Source organism: Argiope bruennichi, chromosome 7 (genome assembly GCF_947563725.1).
Source record: "Argiope bruennichi chromosome 7, qqArgBrue1.1, whole genome shotgun sequence".
Lineage (NCBI taxonomy): Eukaryota > Metazoa > Arthropoda > Arachnida > Araneae > Araneidae > Argiope > Argiope bruennichi.
In genome coordinates, this window is record NC_079157.1 from 45,689,706 (window position 1) to 45,715,947 (window position 26,242).

Consider the following 26,242-nt stretch of genomic DNA (forward strand, 5'->3'; position numbering starts at 1 on the left):
GTTTTTTTATGCAAATTCACAATTTTCGCATATTATTGTTTAAATTTGACACACATGTGTTTCAAGGCTAGAGGAAAGTCACTGCCAACTTTCCAAAGTCCAAAAATTAATTAAAATTATTATTAATTAAAAATTAAGCAAGATTTTGGTGTACAGATCTTTTGAAGATAATATGACTCAAATATGATTTTTCTTTTATTAACTTAAAAACTAAAAAAATCACTTTTTTATCGGCGCCAATTTTATTTCCGTACAGATTCCTTTCCAATTTTAATAAATTCTTTTAAGTTAATGACATGCAGTCTGTGGCGATGCTTTTATTATTATTTTACTTATCTATTACAAATTCAAATTAATTTCTATCAAATCATTCAGCCACGAACTTTTGCCAATGTTAAAATTAAGATTAAAAAATTGTTGCCTTTCCGACTTTGAATCCGTTGTAAAATTATCATTTCTATTTTAATTCTTTAATTTGCACATATAGCAATTTGTAGTACATTTTTTCCGTTAAAATTAATATTGTTTATTCTTATTGAATAACAGGCAATAAACATTTCAAATAATTGCATTCAATATTAAAATTCTAATTGTTAAGAAAGTCAACATTCTCATCGAACAAACTGGTTGTTAAAAGCGGCAAGAATTTTATAGAGCTTCAGTGAAAAATATAACAAGAGGAATTTAATTACCTTTACAATTTTTGAAGTACTCGCTGCACCCAAGAATACTATGCTTACTACGACAGATATCTTGGGAGTGATATTTTTTAAGCGTATACGTTCAATTGTTAGGTGTAACGTAATTTTACGCATTTGAAACCGGTTTCAAAGATATTAAGGCATTCTCCGAGATGAGCCCGGCGTTATCCCTTGAAAAGGCAAGCCATTAATGGAAAAAGATTTCAACACCGATTTTAATCCTCTTTGGGAAAAAAAGAAAAAAAACCACCATTTCTCTGTTAAGAGGGATTGATGGAGATTATTTTTCCATTCACTCTTCCGAACGTAAATTAACTTTTCTTGGAGCGAACATAAATTTAGAAGTTGGGATTATCTGAAGAGAAGTTCCTTTGTCGTTTGAGTGTAGAGAATTAAAGAGACTGAAAAGGCAAGGATTTTTAAGTCCCTCAATTCTATTTTGAAAAATTTATGTAATTGTTTACGTTGTTATCTGCGTTTGATGGATTTAGTTTTATTTGTTTGACTAATAATCTGCTGGGAAGCTATATAAGAGTTTGACCTTATTAATGTTGACATAGTATTTTTTAAAAGTTTTTTTTTTTTTTTTTTTTTTTTTTTTTGTGATTTAAAATAAGGATGAATTGAAGAAACACATTTTTGTAAATGCTTCGGAATGTTTAAATTTTTTAATGGTTTTCTGATATTCGTCAATGGTATTGAATAATTTTGTCTAAAAAATTTCTAGTAATTCGTGCATATATGTAAAATGATGACTTAATGAGCTTGATGAATGCAGTATCGAATTAATATAATTTAGGACCCTAGGCAGTGCATATTGTGAGACCGTTCTTTTAGTATGATGATCAATTTAGCTTCGCATTTTTAGCGTTTTAATAGTTTATTTTAAATTAATCTTTTTTAATTTTAATTTTGTAAGAATATATTTTTTATTTATTATAATATCAGACTACCTGGTATTCACAATTTTTGATTCAGAGGTTCGATATTTATAAATATTTTGATAACTAAATGGACATAATGAAATCTAATGAAGAACCTGACCAATTATACTTGATTAAATGCTGATATTATTCTATCATTTTATCATTCACATGATTTATATTTTTCGCAATATTATTTATTTGGCAACCAAAAAAAAATAAATAAAGTTTTTCAATCCATTTGCTTACGATTTCTTCTCAGCTGAGTGGTCCTAGGCAACTGTTTAATCTGTTTAGTAGGAAGTCTACCACTGGTGAGATAAAATGTAATGTAAGATTTTCTCGCTAGACCAGAATTTGCGTTAAATCTCTAACCAGATTAACTGCAAGTTGTTCCGCCTGTTCGAGTGTATGCAAGGGCGGTTTTTCAAAAACTTAACCACATTTCTGGGGTGGATTTTAGTATGCGATCTTTTCAAAATTGTAGATATTAGTCTAATTTTTGAGTAAATTGTTCGCCTATTTACATTTTTGTTCTTATGTGTGTGAACAGGATTCACACAGGATTCAAAAGTCTAACGAAATAGATAATAAAATCTGGCCTCTTTACTTCTTTCATTGTAGCTCTGGTTTAAATAATGCACCCATTTAATCAATTAAGTGATGTTCAAAGTTATACTTGGTTCTTTTTATCAAGCTACAAGCCTAAACACAAAACTCGCTATATTATACAAGCATACAGGACAGCTCAGAGAAAACCACTCCCACTGGCTTTCAAAACTAAAGAGTCTTATAAAGGCAAGTATAATTTCCCCCTAGTATGGGACCAGTTGTCACTTAGCTAAAACAGCTGGCCCTAGCACTATGTTGTCAACAAATGTTTGTGACAACATTGTAAAGACATGTGTGAATACTATTTATGAACAGGTTTTTCATATTATTATGAGGGGTGGATTTAGGAATTTTGCATTCCAGGGAGTGCCCATTATGAAACCCCTCTTTTTATAAACTCATAAATTTAATTTCATATTTCGAACTCAATTTTATATGTTAATGATTTATTTTAGGTTAATTTTTTTAATAGCTTTATCAAAATATAAGTGCTTTTATTTATTTACTACGACTCATGCCTGAGCGAGACATTCATTTTTTTTTTTGTGTGTGTGTGTGTAATGTTATTTCAGTAGGTCTTTGAGTCTTAACATAACTAGGCATACAAGAACCTTGCTAATAATACTTGGCAAACGTTGCATCTTTTACAAATTGATTCATTTGGATAGACAAATAATATTATTTTACACTGCCTGACTTCGGCTTCTCTTTCAGCCTAGATGCTATAAGCAGCTGCTAAATGTATCGCTCGCTACAATTTATACAACATAGTGTAAAAGTCAGCCAAATATTGGTGCGAGATCTTGGCCGCTTGCGCTGATTTTCGTAACGGAAAAATACATCAATTACATATTCAGCATTGGAAAATCGCAGCGTTAGTCGGATAATTGGAGATCCTCTTAAATTCAGTTTTGTTGGCGACAGTTCTAAAAGGAAAAATTTCTATCATGCCCTACAATAATCATTTTCTGAGGACTGAGCCGTTTATACACCAGATGGTGCTGTCAAATTTTTTGAATGGATGGCTTCACGTGACAGATGATCACTCAACAGAATTGACTAAAAATATGTAATTTCATTGCTACTTTTTCCTATGTTACTAACAGCTGGATGATATTACACCTAAGTGACATTTTACTGTTTTAAGTACTGGAAAAAGCTTTGAAGTATCAAAATATTTGGGTCATTTACTGTCATGAAAATAATACAGGACTAATCGCATACCATAAAAAGTTGTTTCTCCGCCATATTAATAATATTAATTTAGACATTTCGCTCACCTTTGATGAGAAAAGTGGTTAAATCAAGTCCAAAACTTATGTGAGATTTTACCAAGGTTATATTTTGCAATATCTTTTAAAATGGAGGACAATGGGAGGGGCAAGGAATTATTGACAGAATATTTAAGAGTCATGAACTTCCATTCGAAATGAAAATGGTCGAAATTAGTACTCTGATTTTTTTCTTTTTTTTTTTCTTTCTTTTCTCTTTTTGTTCCCCACAGAATATCCCCGAACTTGGAATCGTTAAAATTCCTTGTTGGTTGAATAGATGGATATACATGGAAATATTTATTAAGAAGAAAAAAAATTAAGTTTACAAGTGGTACACAGAAAAAATAACTATATCCCTCTGAATTCCTTTGCTCTTTGAAATGCAGTTCTTTTAAAATCCAAAACGGCCGAAAGTATAAAGGATAGAAGTCGAGCATTTCCCTTCCCCTACTTGCGGTCAAGAGTTCATTTGCAGCGTGGGGAGAGTTCTCGAATCGCCCTATCATTGTAGTCAAATTACTGCTGAAGAATAAGGGGTTGTATACAAAATTTAATAACACTTTATAATTGCACCTAAAGATTTTCAATACGTTCCGTGTTTTTTTTAACCGTTATATTTGAATATAATTTATAAATTGCGGAAAGACGCATTTGATGGTGAAATATAACACTGAAATAGTATATTTGCATATTCATTAAAATCATTGCTGCATCAGAAAATTTAATCGTTCAGGAGTTCTCTCTCTCTCTCTTTTTTTTTCTTTTTTTCTTTTTTTCTCTTCATTTTAAGAGTTATTGATATAAATAACTTACTGTAAGTACTTAAAAATTCTTAAAAATTTTAATTATGTATTAATTAAATCCCAAAGCAATTGCTTGCATTTATTTATTAGAATATAAAGAGAATATTTTTCTAATGTTGAAAACTTATTAAGATATATGTAGATTCATATTTAAGAAATAACTTCATTAACAATGTAAATTTTCAAAATTTACTAAAATTTATTTACTAAAATTTATTTACTTAAAATGACAGAATAGTAACACAGGGCAAATATTATTTCATGGAAAAAATATGATTTTTCTGGTCGATATATACCAATTAAAATTTTGCAGGTATACTGCCAAAATTATCAAAATCAAAACATCTCCTTTCCCTTCCAAACGAATCTGCATACCCACAATAGCTGTTAAATACTAAAATATGCATACTACGAAAAAATGTCCGATTTTATGAATACAGCAAACTCCGCATTTCTAACCAAAGAGAACGTTTGCTAGCATTTTTTTAAAATTATGTTCTTTGATTTAAGCAATGCACAAAATATATAATATCAGCCAATTTTCAAATGATTTGCAAAATTCTTTAAGGAAGGAATATTTAATTTGTTATTTTACAATTAAAACTGTTTCAAGAACTGGTATGGGGGAGATTGAGCTTTAAAAAATAATTAATACTATTTTAAACACAGTTTTCTGAAACAATAAGCATTTTAATTCATTTTTTTAATTTATTATTTTTACATACTTTCCGATATTTGTAAATTATGGATTGGATCTGCAAGTTGGTCAAATTTCGGAATGGAAATAATTTTATTTACTATCAAATTTGATATCCATTCAATAATCTGTCCCGAGTTATCGATTTTCGGAAACTTCAATATCGTCTTCGTTAACAGAATCATTTTCTAACAAAGTAGAAATATTTTCTTTTTGAAAAGAGTTTGAAGTGTCAAATCCCGCATTTTCCTCATCTCTTATATCAAATCAGATTCATCTGAATCTTCAAAGAGTATTTTATTAATTTCTTTTTGAGTTAAAACTTTCCGATAACTCGGCATTTTAGCAAGAGATTTTAGTAGCTGGCGAGCAGAAAGAGTACTGTAAATTACGCATTTGCCCTCAAACACTTTCTGGGGACACCAATCAACAGTGACAGCGGGAACGGAAAAAAGACACAATCGCCCCTCACCGTTTTACGACCCGGCTGAGAAAAGGGGAGGAAAATAAACAGGTGGCATTTCGGCCGCTCGGCCGGTCTGTGGATGTCTGAATGTATAGCCGTCTCGGCCGCATTGGGAGTCAACAATACTATGATGATGGAGTGTTCCATGGGGAGTGTGAGGGGAGCAATTCTGTTGAAGTTAATATTTCGTGGAGAAAGGCTGGATCGAGGAACGAGACGAAAATTTATTCAGGGCTTTGGTCTGGAAAGATCAATTCTTTGATGTCTTGAAGGAACCGCACAAGATTTCTAATTTTGACCTTGGACATCTTGTTTCCCATAACGTGGATCCACCAGATTCGTTCGAGGTCGTGGATATGCTTCTTAAGATGAAAATATGTGGCGAGAGGGCAGTTAGTGGCATAATGAAAGAAATCGCCTATTTCTCCGCAGCCATAGAGGTACAATCTTTAAATATTAAATCGCTGCCAAAATTCTTTCTGGTTTAGTAAGTTAAATTTTCTGAAACTTTTCTTAAAAAATGGAGGTAATGTGAGATAGGCGATCATTGACGAAGTATCTATCTAGGAGAGTCATGAATTTTCGAATAAAATAAAAATTGGCGTAATCAGATTAGGGGTTGAGGCTGAGATGCTGCTTTTTTTGTTTTTGCCAATTATATTAAATTTGTAGATCTATATGGAGCATAAATAAAGTATTTAAAACCAGTGGCAATGGTCTCCCTTAAACTTTTCAGCATTCTTTCTAATAAAGAGGCTATCTTCCTGTCCCTCATAAGACTGAGGATTTGGGCAAGGCTATGAACGCTATAGCTGAAATTTTTATTTCGAAAATTTTGCGGTTGAAGAATATGTGCTTTGTAAAATACTAAGAGTAACCACAGCATTAACTGAATGCCAGTGGTGATGAATGATTGTAGAAGATCGATTTTTTGTATGAATCTAGAGTGCAATCTTTGGTGTATTTTGGTGAATAACCATTGATGTACAAAAGCACCCGAAAATCCAATATGAATTTTTGGACAGCTCGATTAAAACCAAAACTTGACATGGAACCACAGCTGAATTCACAAGATCAATCTCGAATTTCATTATGTGTTCATAATTGCGTTTTTAGTTATTGTGTTTGGGTGCTTGGGAAAATGAAACCCAACAAAGGTCTAAGCCTCGACGAATTTTGTTAGAAAATTGATATATTTCTACATTTTAGGGGGTAAATCTGTGTACTACATATGTGTACTATTTATACATCTATATCTCTCTGTTTTGTAGTTATCTTGGCAACTTATATTCTAAGAGCCGGATAGACTTCCTTCCCCTGAAGGGATTTCATTCAAAACACTATTTAGGAAAATATGTGGTAGAAATCCACATATTTGATGCAAAATCTATATAACAAATTGCATCCCAGCTGAGTACGCTTTTAAGCTATCGCTGAAGAGACGGACAGACAGACAGGAATAATTTCCGATATCTGTTTTTCGGACACAAAGAAATTTGAGCTGTTGAGATTCGTGCCAATTTGAAGTTCGAAATTTTTGACAGTCACAATAATTTCTCTTTGAATGCGTCGTATACGAAAAAGTAATCAGTTTTTGAATTAGATCGAGTCATTTTAAAGCAATAAAGTGATAATACTCCGTGCAGTCTAAAATAAGTACATATAGCTTAAATCTACGGTTTTCAATTAATGAGACGCTACATAACGATAAGTCAGCGCGATTGTCCTCTCTTCAATTGCATTATTTATTTCAGCAAATGGAGTTAGTGGTTTTAGCGTTATTGTGTAGTGAAGCGAATCAAACATGCATTTTGGATTTGTTTACATTAACCGAAAATACATAAAATTTAAAATAGATCTACAATTCTGATGAGAAGGTCCTATTCCACATTTCGTTGAGCTAACTTGCTGTTTTTTCAAATGACAGTTTAATACACTCAGAAACAGTTTAACTATCAGGGGACTAAAAAAATAACAGGAAAATCTATTCGGAAATTAACTATTGAGACAAAATTAGGAATTGAAAATTTTGTTAATAAATTTTAATTCTTGAAATAAAATTTTATCTTTTGACGATATACCAGTCTATATATATATATATTACAAACAATGGAATATTTTGATGTAAATTATTCCAAAATTATCTTGATAATAATTTTCCTACATTTCATTAACAACGGCATAAAACGGTGTCAATTATCAAAATGTTCAAATTTTACTGAAATTCAATGCAAGCGCAGAAGGTTCAATTAAAATTGCTATTGGAATTTGGAAGCCAAATTATGATAAGAATAACTGTTTTCAATTAAATTAAAACAACAATTTTCTATGTTTAAAATGTATGTTTCTATGTATGTTCTATGTTTTTCTATGTTCTAAAGAGACATCAACTATTCTCAAAATTTTGCTAATTATCGACTTGATGTTTCATAGAAAGAAAGACGAAATTATCTATGAAATAAAAGGTGAACAAGACATAAATTGAACGCAATTGCTCTCAGCAAATGAGCTAAATGGCATTGAGAATACTCAAATGGCATTGAATTATAAGATTTTATCAATACAAATTGTTACATTCATTGCTTGTTGACAAGGCTACTATATGAGAATAATCATACACAAAGTATTGATAAGCAAGCAGTTACATTTAAATACATATTAAATCATTTTTATCAGTAAAATTATTTGTATTAAACATTAAAATGAATGAAATTTACAATTTTTTGTGTGTAATCGCTTTAAACAGCGGAAAAATGGCAAATGGAAGAATAATCTACAAGCAACAGAGATAAGATAAACAAAAAAACGTGTAATCTCATGTATTTCGTTACGCGCTATTGGCAGCAAGTCTTTAGGTGGCAGATAAGTGTAAACCTTCAGCGTGACGAACCTTGCTATTATTCTATTCACGTAGCAATTGTCCAGAGTAGATTCAGTTTATCCTTTTCACTTTATTCTTATCCTTTTAACAGCGGATGAAAGTTTTTAAGAAAAACGATTTTCGTTAATTTGTACATCACTACTAATAATAAAGATGAATATATTTGTGTGTATGTGTGTTGATGCGTTACAGGCTGAACCGTTTTGCTACAAACTATCACTTTTATATATATATATATATATATATATATATATATATATATATATATATATATATATATATATATATATATATATATATATATATATATATATATATATATATATATATATATATATATATATATATATATATATATATATATATATATATATATATATATCATGCACAAAGTATTGATAAGCAAGCAGTTTCATTTAATAAAGTTAAAGTTAAGCAGTTACACTTAATACATAAAAATTACACTAATTTTTAATTACTTAAATAATAATTAATGAGCTAATTAGCCTATTTTTTGAAACATGATATCTTAATTTCTAATTTGTACAGACATGCAATTCTAGTTGGAAATGATGCCTAGTATTAGTCTTCATGTTGTCCGTCTCAATCAAGTTATAAAAATGTATAGTTTTTTAAAACAATTTTTTCATCACCGATGAATAGAAAAAGCGAGATTTTGTCTGTAATTTTAACATTTAAACAGCTATTAAAAATTTATTTCTCTAAATATAGCTTTGATTGAGGCACAAAACATCCGCTATTTCATACAGATTATTTTGATATATAAATAACTGTATTTGGTTCATTTCTTGTTGAGTTATGATTGTTTGAATGAAGCAACATAGTGGGAAAATATCATTCTTCATAAAATGAGTTAAAAAAAAAAACCGTAACTAGAGTTTTTAATGAAAGCACCACAAGAAAAATAATTATAACTCAAGAAATATTTCGAATATCGACAACATCTTGGTATCGTTTGAAAGCTAAAAGATCAGAGAACATTATTAAACAATAAAAAAGTATTCGATATTTTGAACGATTTTCGAAGTTTTAAGTGTGTACATACACCTTAATCAAAAACTAAGAGAAATTTTGGCACTTTTCTTCGATAATTTCCAAAAATATTACAGATGGGATATAAAGATAAAAAACCTTAGAATTAAAAAAAAAAAAAATCTTTTTAATGATGCCACATTTTTGCTATATAAATTTGTACTTATTTTTTAAATTTTCTTTTATTCGATAAAAATACTTTAAGCACATTTCACACGCACACATACACATGTGTACAAAATTACGTAGAAAGTAACAAATGTAGATAAACGGAAAATAAAAATAAAAGTCATTGAGTCAATATATAAGTAAAAATATATACATTTTCACAAAGTTGCTAATATAAAAAAACAACTTAAAATTCATCTTTAATATCTTGATTAAATTAAAAATGTACTGCTATGCAAAATTAAATGACCAGTTTAGAATACAAGAGGGTCTCATCATGAACACTACCTACCTAATCTGCCTTAGAGAAAGTGATTCAAATCACACTGAAGTAATCAAAATCTTACATGATTAAGAATAAGAAAAGAAGATTTTTGAAAGCTTAGTAAAAATATGATTGATTTCAATTAATATCTCGGACATCAAATATAATTAAATGCATTTTCATTTTATAATAAATTTTTCATTCCACAATGCAAAAATTTTTAACCTATTTAGAAGACCTTCTTCTTTAAGGACTTTCTTATATATATTTTTTAATCATGTCAAAATGGAATTATTATTAAAAAATAATAAATGCAATTATAGAAAAATCTCCAATATAATTAAAGCAGTCCTTCTAGAAATATTAGATGAAAAATAATAATAAGCCTGCAGATTAAACTATTTCTTAACATAACAAATAATCACATCTAGGAGAAAACTATTACCCAACACAGGATGAAATCCATTGAAATTGAATTCGAATTTTCATTCTTAATGGGATCCTCCTCCTCAGTGGAAGTCATATTCGAAAATGAAGTCCTCGTGCCCTCGATTCTTACAACAAGATGAGTAGATGACCTAACATGGCCTCTTGAAAAGAGTACGCCTCGGGCGGTCATTAGAAACAACGGAGGCGTTCGAAAATTGTTCTTTGTGATTATTTCATAAAACTCGATGTCTATGTTGACTTTCCATTTAATTTTCTTCCCATAATCTAGTGATGACATAGATTACAGAGAAAAATAAAATTCCAATGTCGCACCGGCTTTGATTTCAGATGATGAAAGAAGGTTTCTCAATAGTGCAATTGGATTAAAAAGTTGTCAAATAATTTATTTTAAAAAAGATTTTCATTCAAGTTTTGAGAAAAGTTTGAATAATCAATAGAAAGTGATTGCCAAAAGCTAGCATTCTAAATTATAAACTATACAGAACTTTTAAATTCAACGGCTGGTACAATCATGTATGTATTGTTCATTGTATTATATTAGCTTTATTAAAATATAGATGGATATATGTGCGTGTGTTATGGGGAACTACAGCCCAAACTGTTTTCCATAGAGTTACAAAATGAGAATGGGAATCTGCCCATTAAAGGAATATTTTTGTAAATATCTTCATTATTAGTAGGAACAGAGATCAATTTATTATATAGTCAGTAAAACGCGTCATTCTGCGACATCCATGATGAGAGAGTAGTTCAAAACACTCTATAAGACATAATACTGCAATTAGAGTACCAGGTTTGGTACATTGTTGCTTCTTAAACATTTTCTGCTTAGGAAGAAAGAAATTTTTTAAAAAACTTTAATTACGTTCGTCAATTGAATTTTATAAAAAATGACACTTACCCTCCTACATTTTTCAACAGAATAAGAAGAAAAAATAAAGTTTTCCCTTCTTATATATATATATATACAGGATGGTTATAATTATATTTACCCTATAAAACAGCATCATACAACGCAAACGGGTGAACGGATTGCAAAGAAATGTGGTGTATAGAGTATACATAAAATGCTCTCACGGAATTTCAAAAAAAAAAAAAAAAGGTTCCAAAATGTCTACCAGAGGGCGCTTTTTCCATAAAAACATTAAATTTAACACAATAAACGAGTGAAACGGAATACAGAAACAATATTAGCAATCCAGAGCAAGAATTATGAGTAATAAAATGTAAAGGCAGGAAAAGCTGACAATTTTAGGAAAAAAATGTCGAGATTTGCATGCTTGCGAAGAAGTGGAAGCTTTATGCAAAACAGGTTAGGGTAAGAAACGTTTGCAGTCGTTGCCATGTTTTCTGTCGATATTTCCGGCTGTAATGATGAAGGTATCTTGTTGCGATGTTGAATGACATAAAGAACTCCATAACTCTCCATATGCAAAGTATCACAGCTGATCAGTTACGATCTGCTGTCGAACACACTGTCCATCGACTTTCAATTTTGCAGGTGAATGAGGGTGGTCACATGGATCACGTTTCCGAACATCATCCTGGACACGATTAACAACTGCTCCTCTTGTACAGTTTCGTCCTAATTTGTTCTTGTTTCTGCAAACTGAACTGTTATTTTTTCCCTATCTTTATTTAATGTGATTCTATGACAAAGTGATCAGAAACTAGTCAATAAATGTTAATATTGTTTCTGTATTCCGTTTTGGTCATCTGTTGTGTTAAAATTAATGTTTTTCCGGAAAAGGCGCCCTCTAATTTTGGAACTAAATTTTTCTTTTCGAAATTCCGTGAGCACATCTCGTGTATAGTCTGTATACCAAATTTCACTGCAATCCGTTCACAGGTTAGCGTTGTATGAGGCTGTTTATAAGGGAAGTTTAATTATAACCACCCTGTGTATATTATATATATATATATATATATATATATATATATATATATATATATATATATATATATATATATATATATATATATATATATATATATATATATATATATATATATATATATATATATATAAACATGTCTTTTTCGAAGATACCAATTTTATCACTGTGGTAATTTTTTTCTCTAATTTAAAATTGTCTAATATTTTTTACATACATTTTAGTCCAATATTTTTTATCGCTTTAATTCCTGGTTTTTTTAAATTTCTTTCATTATTTTAATTCTTAACGTCTAAGCTATTTATCTGAAAAATATAATTAATACTTCCCTCTAACCATCTGGTGGCCAACGGCAATTAGTATACAATAAAAAACGTTTTGGGGATCATGTTTGCCTTGCAATTTATAAATAAAGTAATTCGAAAGCAAAAGAGCTATTGAATGGGACCAATGCAAACCAACAAATGTTACCAATGCAAATATTTACATATAGAATGCATTTAATATCAGCACACATCAGTACAAATAGAGAAATTAAAATAATGAAAAATATGTTTGTAAAATGTATTTAGATTATTTTTAAAAATTGTCCATAGAAAGCGATTTTAAACGTAGACAGAGCTGACATTATGTAAGTAATTAGATAATCCACATTAATAAGGCATAAAATTCTTAAAGAAAAAAAAACCCTTTAAAATCACTATTAATATTGAAAATGTTTACAGACAGACAATCCTAGTATCATGCATGACGATTTTTACCTGGCTCAGTTTATAGATAACATTCAACAGTATAAACATTATCATGTTCAAGTGTCATATCGCGGAAATGCACAAAAATAAAATGGAAATAGGAGAAAGAAAATGAGGATGATCCTCTTCTCTCCCATGTTTGGTTGACATCACAGTGAAAGATATCAAATTTTTACTCATGATGTTCTGTGCATAACACCTTAATATAATGATTCGCTAATGAATGATTCTGAGTCGAGTGAGTGTCATAAGGAAAAGAAAAGAAACATTCCCCAATGTCTTGTGATTATTCAAAATCACATGTTCTTTAACCGCTTGCGTGTCTGTCTTCTCATTACTCAAGTGTTGCAAGATCTACTTTCAGCTTGTGATTTCGCCTCAAAATTTCGTGGCTTCATAATTGAGCAAGTAACAAAAGAAATTGGAGAACTAAGCGTAATGATCACACTTGGCCATTGAAATCTTTCAGCAAGCGTGCGCCATTAGGCAAAGCGGGTCATTGTCGAAGGCTCATTGTAAAACCTTCATAGATTTATATAACTGAGAGCTTGTATAAGAATAAATAATTGAGGTTTTATGAAATGGTCATAATACAAACTTAATGAGTCTATTCTTGCGACATTAAGGTCATAGGATAGACGTTACTACTTAAGTTATCTAGTATAAAGTACCACAATTTCTGATCCAGGAGTCTACCAAATATGATCTAAGAGTCTCCGGAACCATTGCATTTCAGAATATCGGCTAGAGCAAAAATAGGAATAAGAAGAATTAACCCAATGAATTCAGTTTCTAAAGTGGTCCCCTCAAAACTGCTGTGAATGTCATGAATTCTTAAAATTTTATTTTCAATGTACTCACATGAGAATCGTCTTCTTTGTATAGTAAAGAAAGCCAGCACTTGTGTATTAATTGCATGGCATTGGCGAACAAATATTATGAAATAAGGATCTTTGGTATGTGTGATGTAGTGCCTTAGTGAGTATAGGGTGCTATCTTTGGTGATTAATCTCTGGTATCAAATTAAAACATAAATACCATGAAAACAAATATGTATTTTGTACGAAATGGACACAAAATGAAACACAGAACTACAATTTCAATAAAAAGATCACCCACTAAACTTCATTTATTTAAATCATTATGATTTTACAGTTGGGGCCTATATTAAAACTTTGTTTGCAAAAAGGGAAACCTAAGCACTGAATTTCATTTTACGAAATATTAATAAACGTATAAATTATTATTATTTTAAGTTTTTCAATTTTCTTTTGATTAATACTTCATACATAAAATGCTATAAATAAAAGATATATATTGTTTAATAATAAAATATACTGGATCCAAAGTAATGTAAATTATTATGAAAGAAGTCATACTATTTTATATCGTAATTTCTTTTAAAGACAAGACCCAAAACAATAAATAATACAGTCCCTTAACGGAGCTTCCAACACACATTACACATTATATATGACAAATTGAACGACAACAATACTGTTTTCAAGCTCAATTCACCGTACTTCATGAAGCAGTTAAATATGCATCTCAGTTTCCAAACATCAGCACTTTTAAAATATATGTCGAAAATAAAGCATCATGGCATCCTCTAATCCAAAAAGTACAAACCAAACAGCAAGAGAAATTCTTAGCATCCTCCTTTTAAACCCAACAGTAAAAGCCTCATGGGAAAAGCGCATGCAGGCAACATATGTAATGAAAAAGCAGATCAACTGGCGAAGTACGCAACGCGGAATGGACTATTTTATATGTAAACAAAGCTTCCTAAACCATATATAAAAGACCTGCTCCTTAAAAACATGCTAGAGGAATGTCAAAGATATTGGAGCAATGGTGACACAGACAGAACTTTTTTTTAACAGTTAACCCTCAGTTAACCTTCATCCCACTAAATGGATAAGAGAGGATATTATTTTCTTCTCAGAACACGGCTCTTTTCCTGCTTACCGCAAAAGGTTCAGTCTATCAGAGAGTGATCAATGCAATCGTGGTGGGATTGGCACGGCACTTCATTATGCTACGGAATGTATCCTCACAATCTCTTGGCATATGAAAAAGCTATCATCAAGCCCTGAATAAGATTAGCTGAAAAGGGTTGCCAGAGCAAGTTCCTCTCCAGGTAAAAAATTCATAGGATAATTAAATTTATCAGGACAGATAGAGATCTTTGTTTGCCTCCCTAGCTTCCAACATCAAGTGCCATACACACATGGGGAAAAACACCACACTTTCTTCATATACCTAAGCATTCCTAAATATTCCCTAACATGTCCATCAAACCGTTCAATGACCAAAAAAGTTACGCATATGAAGGGATGAGACGCCGTTCTGTTCTGCATAAGTTTGACCAACGTTTGAGTAACGCTGTCTATCAAGTTTCAAAGCATTCACCCAGTCATCGTCTCTGAGGCGCGTTTTGCTGTCATATTTATGATTGCATCGATATTCTTTGAATCGATTGTTGTGGTATTTAAGACTGTTTACAATGTATATATATTAAGAAGATTCTTGGTATCTTTGGCAACATGGCGACTCAGATCTGATTTTATTCAAGTCAGGATAGACGTTGAGGTTAGAGATGGCAGTTATTGGTCATCATTTCCGGTTTCATGATTACTAATATCAACCCATTTGACTTTTGGCTTAAGAATTATCTAAAAAAAATCGCATGTTTATCGTAAAAACAGAATTTTTTGTCTCAGTTGAAAGATGTCGCAAATGTGTCGGATATTCTGACATATATTATAAGCTAATACAGAAGGTGATTTTATGATTTCTCTCTCTTTCTTTTGTTGCAGAAAATGATGAATATAGCATTGTCTGCAATATTTTTATTCTGTTATAACACCAATACCATTAATGAACCTTAATTTTTTTTCATTGGTTGTGACTCCACCAACATTTTTTTAGGACATTACAAAATATTATAATTTCTTTTCTATTGTTTCCAAACATGATATTCTTAATATAGTAGTTTTCTTTTTTTTAGAGATTCTGTTTAACTGTAGAATATTCTGTTACATTAATTTAATAATAGTGATTTGTAATAATTTTCGTAATTATTATCAGCTTCGTATTTTGGTGGTAACAGTCAAATTTTGCGTTTATTGTTTGAACACATTACTCTAGATCTTCTGGGATATTATTATTTATCTATTATATTAAAAATTTTATTCAAAGATCTAATTGAATAAAAATATATTAAACCAGAAATGATTTTCTGCTAATTGCAATAAACATTTCGTTTCTAAAATTACAAAAATTTTAAAAACTTTTCATCAGATATAGTTAAAGATCGATTATTAACTGGAATGGTTAAGGAATTCAAAAACATTTGAATAATTTTCAGACAGTTATTCTTTATTCTTTCCATACTTAAACTGATCGAAAACAGATCTTTGCTTTAAAAACGTTGCATGTAAGTAATTTGTATTCAAGACAAACATGTCTATGGATTTAAATGAATGTCCTAGCTGAATCCTTGAAAATATAAATAATGGAATTTTGCAAGTTTGAATTCTGAGTAAAATTGTTTATTTTCAATACAAGACGATAAACAATGCAGATGTTGCTGCCGTTATTTAGCTGCTTACTCGTTGTTAAGATAAAAAGTAAACTTCCAAAAATAAACGGGAGGAAAGCTGAATTCGGTTATTGAAATTAATAGAAGGACAATTTTTCTAATGATGTTTTCGAAATTAATATGCAAAGGTAAACCATCATTTTTTAGTTTTTCTAAGAATGGTATTTATAAACAAAGAGTAATTCAATTTCGAACATAAATTATTGTCTTTCAAAGTTGAAAAAATAATTATTTATCAGAAAACAAGCTTTTTTTCTAACAGTTAGGTCTATAACTCCAACTTAGACAAATGTTCAGTATCTTTTTTTTAAAAAAATTCTCTGAAATAGAACTTAAATTAATAATTTTATGTCTAGAGAGCAGAAAAAAAAATTCCAGTTTGATTATTTTGACTACTTATCAGAAACATTGTAGAAATACATTCTTGCATGTGCATAAAGAAATAATTGAAAAGAAATATCAATACAAAGATCTTTTTTTTTTTAATTAAGATCGTTTGGCAATATAAATTTCCGAAAAGAATATTTTTTTATTATTTCTGCAGCAAATCCATCAAACGGTTACGAAGTGTTCGTACCTGAATACAAGTAGGAAAACATAGAAAGATGGAAGTGCAGATTATCGAAATGTTTTTCGAATATCCGAACGAGATGACACGCAGAAAAAGGGAAGTATTAAGCTGAATAATATCATTGAAATATTGGTCGAATAATGCACGATCTGAATCGTTCGTCTGAATATTTGTTTTTATCTGGAAGCGTCAAAATTTGGCGCATTATTTTCATTTTAAAATTAGCATTCTTGTTTTTTTTATTTATCTTAAAAATATTAGAATAAGAATATTCTCGTATTTTTCTAAATAGTTTTCTCAAGTAAAGCTTATATTAAGGTAAAAATGTGATAAAATATCCTTATACAAAATAGAAACAGTTGTCGATTTCATATTACACGAAAGCAGATGAAATCTCCATTATTTTCCCATGCTTTGGTTTTCATTTTATGCTCTAGGCTTTGAAATTTAGTTTCTGTACTCTTTATAATACATTTAGACTTGTAAGATAAATGGTTTTGCAACAGGAAATTATAATTTCGATAGTTACTACTTAAAGGAATTTAAAATTGATAAGTATATAAAGTCCTGCAATATAAACAAATCTGTAAAAATCAATAAATTTATAAATTTGTTGTCTTCTTCTGTCATATAGTTCGTATTTCACCTATTAACTCATTTTTTATTTATCATCTTGGTTTAGAATATAAATGATTATAAAATCAATAGATATAGGCTTCAGATCAGCTGCTGTTTAAAAACTGCTCCATTAAGGATAGTTTCAATCACAAATCTCTATAAAAAGAATGTCTCTCTTACTTCACAGGATTAGTTAATGCTTATTGGTAAAATTATTTTAAAGTGCTCTTGCTTTACAATAAATAAACATTCCATTTTTTTATTTAGAGCTTTTAAAACTTTAATTAATAAAAATCTAAAATTCATCGATTTTTCAAAATTTTGTTTATATTAATAAAAATAACTATTTATTTTCGTGTATGCGTATCAGCGTTCTACAGGAATACTATTACACCTAAAGCTGTCAAATATGATGTATATATATATATTTAAGAAGGTGGGATAACTGCATTTCTAAGCTATGATTTTAAATTTTAATTCGAATTTTATTAAATTAAAAAGTAAATTAAATGTTAGCGTTTTTCTATCATAACTTGTTAAATATTAAAATTTCGATTTTTACTCTATTTTAAAATTAAACAATTGTCTTTTTAATTATTCTAAATTAATTGATGTGAAATTTTTGAATCTGACAATTTTTCTGTTTAATTTTCAACGATAAATTTCATTATTGCAATGTAATTAAAATTATTTTTATCATTTTAATAAATATTTAACTTGCAGGGATTTCTTTCAATGTGAAAGTTAATAAAATTTTTGAATATTGTCTACTTAGTTTGTATGAGCCATCAAATTGAAATTACTTCAATGCAAAATACAACGCGCAGTTTGAAATAGATTACACAGAAATTTAAGTTTCCACTGAAACAACTCTACCATGGAACTCGAATCCGTTAGAAAGGTTAATGTATTCAAAAACTGAATAGGTGTAAGGTTAATAAAACAATAGAGTTTTAATATCTGTTATAATTTATTACTTAGAAATGGGAGAGTTCCTTATTCTCTTTGTTAAGAGAATAATGAACACCAAGGTATATAAAATAAACATAACAAATATTTCTTGTGAACTGACTGGTTGCTGAAGGTGGTTAATATTAAAATAGTACAAATTAAATTTTAAACTTAGGAAGATATTTTGAGTCAGTATTTAAAGATCTTCAATACTTGAAGGCAAAATGCTCGTATACATAGTAGAGAGAAATATAGTGATAGTCAAAAAAATTCGAACGAGATGTTCGCGAATTTCCATGTTTTAGACTTCCTTGAGTTCGAAAAATACATTTTATAAAATGAACTTTATTCTAAATTTGTAGATTTCTATCACATTGTGAGAAAAATACGCTCATAGGAAGACCGTTCGAATATAAGAAAACGATAATTCCAAAATTAAGACTGCTAGATAGATAAAATTTTGTACACATCTATGCAGCGAAATATTGTGCGAAATCCAACTAATACAAAAACGCAAAGACATAAATTTATTAAATTTGGTATGGGATTTTGTGACTACAAGTGCGATTTTATGTCAATCAATCAGCTTTTATATCAATCTGTCGAGAAAAATGTGTCTAAAGCAACAAACTGTGTGTCTAAAGCAAAACAGAAAAACTCTGACAAATTCGATTTTTGGAAAATATTAATCTCATGCCGGGGATTAATCGCCAAATAACGCGCCAAGAATGACACGATACATTCAATAAGAATGCTAAATGCGAGCCAGATGTTAATATTTCATAACTAGTGTAAGCCAATGTCTTGTTAGACATTCTCTGGCATGACAAGTTTATTTGAGTGTATGCGAGAAAGTTTTGGGAAAACCATTTACGTTGTTGTTTTTTACTTCATAAATGCAGCATCATTATTTAATTATTTGTAAACTGAGGTAATTGAGAGATTAAATGATGCTTTGATATGAACGGAACATTTCAATGAAGTTAGAAATTTGAATCTTTCAAATATTTGTTGGTCCAATTTGAAACCATTCGAAAATGGGCATAAGAAATTGTTGCTACTTCTGGAAATACTTTTCGATACGATCAATTTATTTCTTCATATGAAAAGGAAAAAAAATCCACGATTATTGAAATTTACCTTGGATTTTAGTTTTTAATCGAATCACTACTACGCCAGATATCCCTCAAAAGTAAGAAAAATGATATCAGAGAAAAATTATCAAATGTAAAGAAGAAGACATTAGCTTACTGCTGTTCTTATTCTTTTTAATGCTATGTTTTCAAAACTGAATCACGCTCTTATAAAAATTGTTATTATTTTTTTGCGATGCGACCCACATAAAATTAGATTCTGTTTATTTGACCCGTTTTATCCTTTGAGTTGGACAGGCGTGCTGTAGATCTTTTGACATCGAGGTTCAGAAACTTTTTCTTTGCATTTTAATTATGTTACGCTAATTTAATGACAGCTTTATATGAAAAAAGCAGCATTGAAAATAAACAACTTCCTCCACTAAAAGAAAACTAATATGGCTTGATTTATTTTTGAAGATAAAAAAAAGCACGTGATAAAAACGTGTACGAGTTTTGTCTGTTTTTACAGAGAGAAAGAGAAAGGAGGGAATATTAACCTTTATTTGCGCGCGTCGGTCAAGGCAGGTGATAAACCGTGTTTCAGAAACGTGCCACGAACTATGTCATCGGAGAACGCCCGGGGAATAAATTACGAATAACATAATTTGCATCCAGGCCTATTATGTAACTTCTCTACCTTTATCAGCATAAAGACCGAAAGTGAAATTCATCATGAGATCTTTAGAAGAGTACAAAACATATCGTTAATTTTTCTTGAAAATCTTTTACCAATTGAAGGAGTTTTTAATTTATTGTAGAGGATGGAGGGATAATTATATTCTTTAAAAATTCCACTTCCTAGATTATAAAGAATCTAGAGAAAAAAAAATGGATAAAGAAATTGGATTTCCGTTTGTCTGTTTGCGAGTTAAAAAAGCGTATGACATATTTTAATTTATCATGCAAGAAATATGCAAAGGAAGTACATATACTCTTTAAAATTTACGTTCTCGATATTTTCATGAATTCTGGATTTTAAAAAAATGAATTAAGACATTGCAATTATATCTGTCGTCTATTGGTAAAAAATACAAATAAAATGTCTTTAATTTTTCATATACGTAGAATTATTGTGATCCTCGTAACTTTCAATATCATGATTTTGATGTATCTCGGCTGAAAAAAACAGTGGGAGTTGTCTCCTGAAAAATTTCTTGCATACTCTCTAATAAATTTGTCATGAAAGAGAACGCTTTACATGGCACTGGCTTACAATAGTTACGAAATACTTTTGTTATACGAATAGCTGAATTGGCATGAATTTAGCATTTTTACTAAATCTATCTATGATCTTCGGCGATGAATCCTTGACATGCTGTCAAGAGTCAAAAAATCGAATTTGTATTTCAGACACATTTTTCTCAAACAATTGAAATAAAAATTTGACATAAAATTGCACTTGTAGTCACAAAATCCCTGACCAAATTTAATATATTTAAGCCACTGCGTTTTTGAATTATCGCGTTTGCATGTTTCTGAAAGCACATAATAGTGACAGACAGCCACCCTCTTGTTGAATTTGGCTCAGACTTACAGGTGTCGACATAATAGATTATAAATATGTGCATCAAATTTTATCTAACTCACTTCATTTTTTAATCATCATGTTAACTTATATTCAAACAGCCGGACAGCCGGACTCCCTTTAAAAGGTTGTTGCTCAAAATTTGATAGAAATTTGCAAATTTGGTGTAAAAACCGTATACCAAATTTCATCCGTATAGCCCAAAGCAATTTTGAATTATGCTTGTCACAGACAGACGGACAGACATTTTCCAAAAATATGTTTTAAGAATCTGCGGGGGGGGGGGTCTAAATAATATGATCTTCGAATTCTTTGACGATTGCTGTATTTTCTCTATACTACGTATACGGAAAGTAAAAATAATTAAGGCGATCTAAAAATAATTAAGTAATGCGAAAGTAAAAATAATTAAGGATCTGTCTATGTTGGCAGAGTGAAAGAAATAAAGCGAAATTCAGGTTGAAACGTACGTCAAAAGATGAATATGTATATATGTAAATGTGTTACTTTGTTATCGAGGATGATGTGTGGAATGGTACTGCAATGTTACTTATTTCATGCGTAAAGAATAGCAAAATGTAATGCTGTGCGTTATGCATAGTCTTATAAATATTTAAAATCTCTGTTGAACTTCTCTTCTTCTTGAAATTTACATTCCTTATCTGCAATCTGCCTATAGGTTAAAAAAAAGCGCATAACGCTTTTTTAAATTTATTGCATACGAAGCATATGAAAAAGTATTGTGATTAGCAAAAGTTTTGTTCGCTAGATTTTGATGAAAGATTGAATTAAGAAATAGGAACTATGTCTGTCTATTAGTGTGTTAAAAATGCACATAACGCATTTTTAATTCATTGAAAAGGAACAATAATAACCATCAAAAATGTCGTTCTCGAGATTTTAATAAACTTAGATAAAAAAAGATGAATAAATTTCTAAAAAATTTTAACGTTTTTAGGATTGAATATATTTAGCTTTTAAATCTCTTACACATTTTTTATTGCTCTTAAGGTTCAGAATTCTTCTTAATATGCTTTTTTAATGTTTTCAAATTGACTATATACATATATTTAACGTCCGAAATTTTTTTTAAAAAAAATTGCTTTTGTGATTCATTATTTATATCTTTTTATTTTTAATGCGTTTGATATTCATTTTATAATGCATTTTGCAATTAGAGTTTTTTCTACAGTGTGCATTTTCTTTTAAATGAATAAACAGTAGCATCCAGGTTGGGAAAAAAGAAAAAGAAACTAGTTAATGTGTTCTTGTCTCAAAATATCATCTGTACGACAATAGGAAAAATTCCGTAAATTAATGTATCACGCATATATACATTTATTAACAAACGATATTTTTTTCTGTTACGGATAGAAAATATTTTAAAAGAATAAGAATTTATTAATTCGTTTTCTTTTTTCTTTCGACTTCCCCACTTTTAGCAATAAATCGAAAATATGTATGAGTTGATATTAATAGATTGTTTTTAAAATTACATAGAATTAAAAAATAAATTTTTTAAAACAAATTCTCAGTCATTTAGGCTTAAAATATGCAAAAAATTATATTATTATATTCGTTATAATTGAAATATTATTATCATTTGTTATGCTTAAAATGGGCACACGTACAGGAGTAGAAGTGAAAAATTACATTCTACATTAAAACGTTTAACAAAGAATAATTTTAAAATCAATAATTAAAAATGTTAAAGAAGTGACATATTTTATTGAAAGAAAACAAATAACCAAATCCTTAGGCAAAAAAAAAAATTCTGCATATTAGAATTTGCATAGGGGATAAGATTACCAGTTAAAAGTGTTTTCAATCCCCAATAAATTTTAAAAGTTACGCTTTCAATTTTATAATAGCATATTTAATGCAGATTCCGGATCTGCACATCAAATATGATGTATAAAAATTGTTTCATTTAACGAAATTCTATATGAAACAAAAGATGAACAATTAGGTGTTCGTATTTCTTTTTATTATCATTATTCGTATCTGGAAGTGTACATAGGAGATGGCTATATTTTCAGTATATTATGAAATTTATTTTCGCCAATGATTTCAAAACATCACTTCATTAATAGTCTGATCTTCTTTGACTTTGACCCAATTTAAACCTTTAAATAAACATCAATAAAGACGAAGAAGAAGAAAAAGAATTATGCTGCTCTTTTAATTGCTTAATTTTGAATAAAGAGTCTGCCATTATGCCAAAATAAAAACAAAATACGCTTTATATTTCACGCAAGCATTTCAAAATGAAAATGTCCTATGTATTCGAATTTCAAGTATAATTTTGGGAATTTTGAAATCTAAAAGCCTTCAAAGATTTAGAGAGAGTAAATTTTTGGTACATTTTTGTTAAAAGCTCAAATGTCTCTCAGTATTGAGTAGGTAAAATAATGAATTTTTGAAGAAAAATAATTAAATTATGCATTAATAGCTTTTAAAGTGTGTAATTAATAGTGTTAAAAATGGTTTTTATTGAATAAACCATTAAATAAAAATGGTTAGCTGAACTTTGCTTAATTATTCCGAAATTGCTCCCTGCCGCCCCCAGAAAATAAAATGCATAAAATATGAAAAACTTTTACTCTCATTGACTTTAGAATAAAGAGAATTCCCACGATTAAATAGTTGTAGAAAAAATGATTATTTAAATTTTGCTGCAATAATGAAAAAGGTTGTTACGAATGAAATATGAAAGCATTTTTTTAAAAGTATGTTAAGATTAGAGAAAAAATTTCATGGTAATGAAATTAGTAGAATCAGGATTTCTTGAAACTTAATTTGGCATAACAATTATTTTTGTATATTAACAAATGCATCGTAAACAATTAATAAACGTACTATATCAAAAGCCTGTTTTAATTTCTAAACATTTAAAATTTTGGTAAGATATTTAAAAAAGAATTTTTCCTCATTTTCGTTGTTTACTTTGAAGAATTTGTTAGCTGTAGATCCAAATGCCCCTCCTGTAAAGTACAAACAAATAAAAAAGGATACAGACAATTAATTTTCTTTTTAATTTCATTTAAAATAAGAACTATTTATTTATAAATGTATAACCCGCATCATTTTGCTAAAAAAATTTAATAAAACCTCTTTTTAAAAGCGTATTTTTATTACTGTGCTTAAGAGTATATATATATATTTTTATTTTTTATTTTATTATTATGAATAAAATACGAATTGTGGTATACATTTTTTCTAAAAATCACTCCCAGGTGGAGCCACCAAAACGGAATCAAAATTTAATGCCTTTAATGGATTTTTCAATAATTAAATTCTGATAATATTAAAATTAGTACATTGTTACATGTGTATAGGTATATAAAATACGAGAATACTTGTACACATATATCCAAATCCTCAGTTTACTAGAGATTGAGTGAAAGATCAATTACAAAAACTTTATCTTTACAATCATGAAATAGTAAAAGCTAAATAAAAATGTAAGGACGCAGAATACAATGAATTCATACTTGCTCTTAACTTTCGAAATGACATTTGTAGTTTAATTTGAAATATGAATAGAAAAGTGTCAATTTTGAATCATCTTTGAAATGCATTAAGATTCGAAGATATCTGACAAACATAAGGGAATTTTAATTTTTTTTTTTTTTTAACTCAGTATAAATCAACTTAAAGAGAATTTTAAGATTAATTGAACTGGAATGCAAGCAAAATTAGTCATTAAGTCCTAAGAAACATGTTTATAGTTGAAATAGAATGAATTACATCCTTTTTAAAATTATGTAAGTAAAAAAAAATCTTACTTTGATAAAAGTATTGAAAGTAGAAATAATTAAACATTCACTTTTATAAAAAAAAATTTATGAACACAAATGTTATTAAAAACTCAACAAAATGACAAAGACAAAAAAATTGGTTGTAAATAATCACAAAGTATCCTCATATAATTAAATCGTTGTTCAGTAAAAAATTATCAAAACATTTTCCTTAAGAAAATTAATAACTAATATTTAAAATTAATTAAAAATTATTATCACTGAATGAAAAAACAAAAATATTAAAAACAAAAATTAAATTACTTATATTTGCAGTATATAAACAGAAAGTAAAAACGAAAATATATCAAATTTACATATTTATTTTTTAAAAGAAAATTTGAAAATCGCTCGTTTATAACAACATTTTTTAAAAGGAGATACAAATATCAAGATAATATCATTAAGTGAAAACATTTTAAAATTATTTACTGCATTAAAAATTTCATGATTTTAAATTCCATTTTTAAAATAATTTTGATTGTCAATACAGAATAAATTCACCATTCGTATTAAAACAAATTACAGTCTAAAGTGAAACCATTTGGTTTTTAAATCATATTGATGAGAAGAATAGCAGACACGAGTTCATCTTTCACTTCATTGAAAACGATTTCTTTGTATTGAATAAAGCTCTGTTCGTTTGGCATCAGTTTGAACATGATAAGGATAAAAACAGACGTCATGGAGCTCACACTGAGTTCTCTTTAAATGAAAATATTACTTTGCGACGAATAGAGTTATAAACAGACTGGATGAATTGATAATAAAGTTCTCAGATAGCTGATGAACTTGGTTACTAGCTCAGATCATTCCACGATATCCGAGATACAGTGAATAATTACAGTGGTAGTCCATATAACTTGACAAAAGATAATTCTTCCCATTGGACTCTCTGGAGTGAGTTTTTTCAATAGCATCAGAAGAAGGTCAATCAAAAACATCTTCTTAGGAAGTTGACAAGACCGAAAAAGTCCACCAAAACTGATAAACACTGGTTAACACTGATCGAAACTCTTAATAAATGTCGAGGCGATTTGTAATTAAAAACTCAACAAAACTTCCGACACCAAGTTGATACATTACCATTGAACTTA

The 26,242-nt window shown here is 29.1% G+C and overlaps 1 protein-coding gene across 6 annotated transcripts in view; it reads right to left on the reverse strand.

Moving 5' to 3' along the window:
* LOC129976634 (fatty-acid amide hydrolase 2-B-like) overlaps positions 1-26,242 on the reverse strand; it is a 72,459-nt gene that overhangs the window by 19,354 nt on the left and 26,863 nt on the right. Inside the window, exon 1 of one of the 6 annotated variants that reach the window (XM_056090303.1) lies at positions 10,289-10,356. The exons of 3 other annotated variants lie outside the window; for them this stretch is intronic. In XM_056090303.1, coding sequence (XP_055946278.1) covers positions 10,289-10,309 — 21 coding nt within the window. In that variant the 5' untranslated portion in view covers positions 10,310-10,356. Of the gene's footprint in view, positions 1-692; positions 742-3,516; positions 3,528-10,288; positions 10,357-26,242 lie in introns of those variants that run through there. 2 more of the 6 variants (XM_056090308.1, XM_056090306.1) reach the window with 2 other exon arrangements.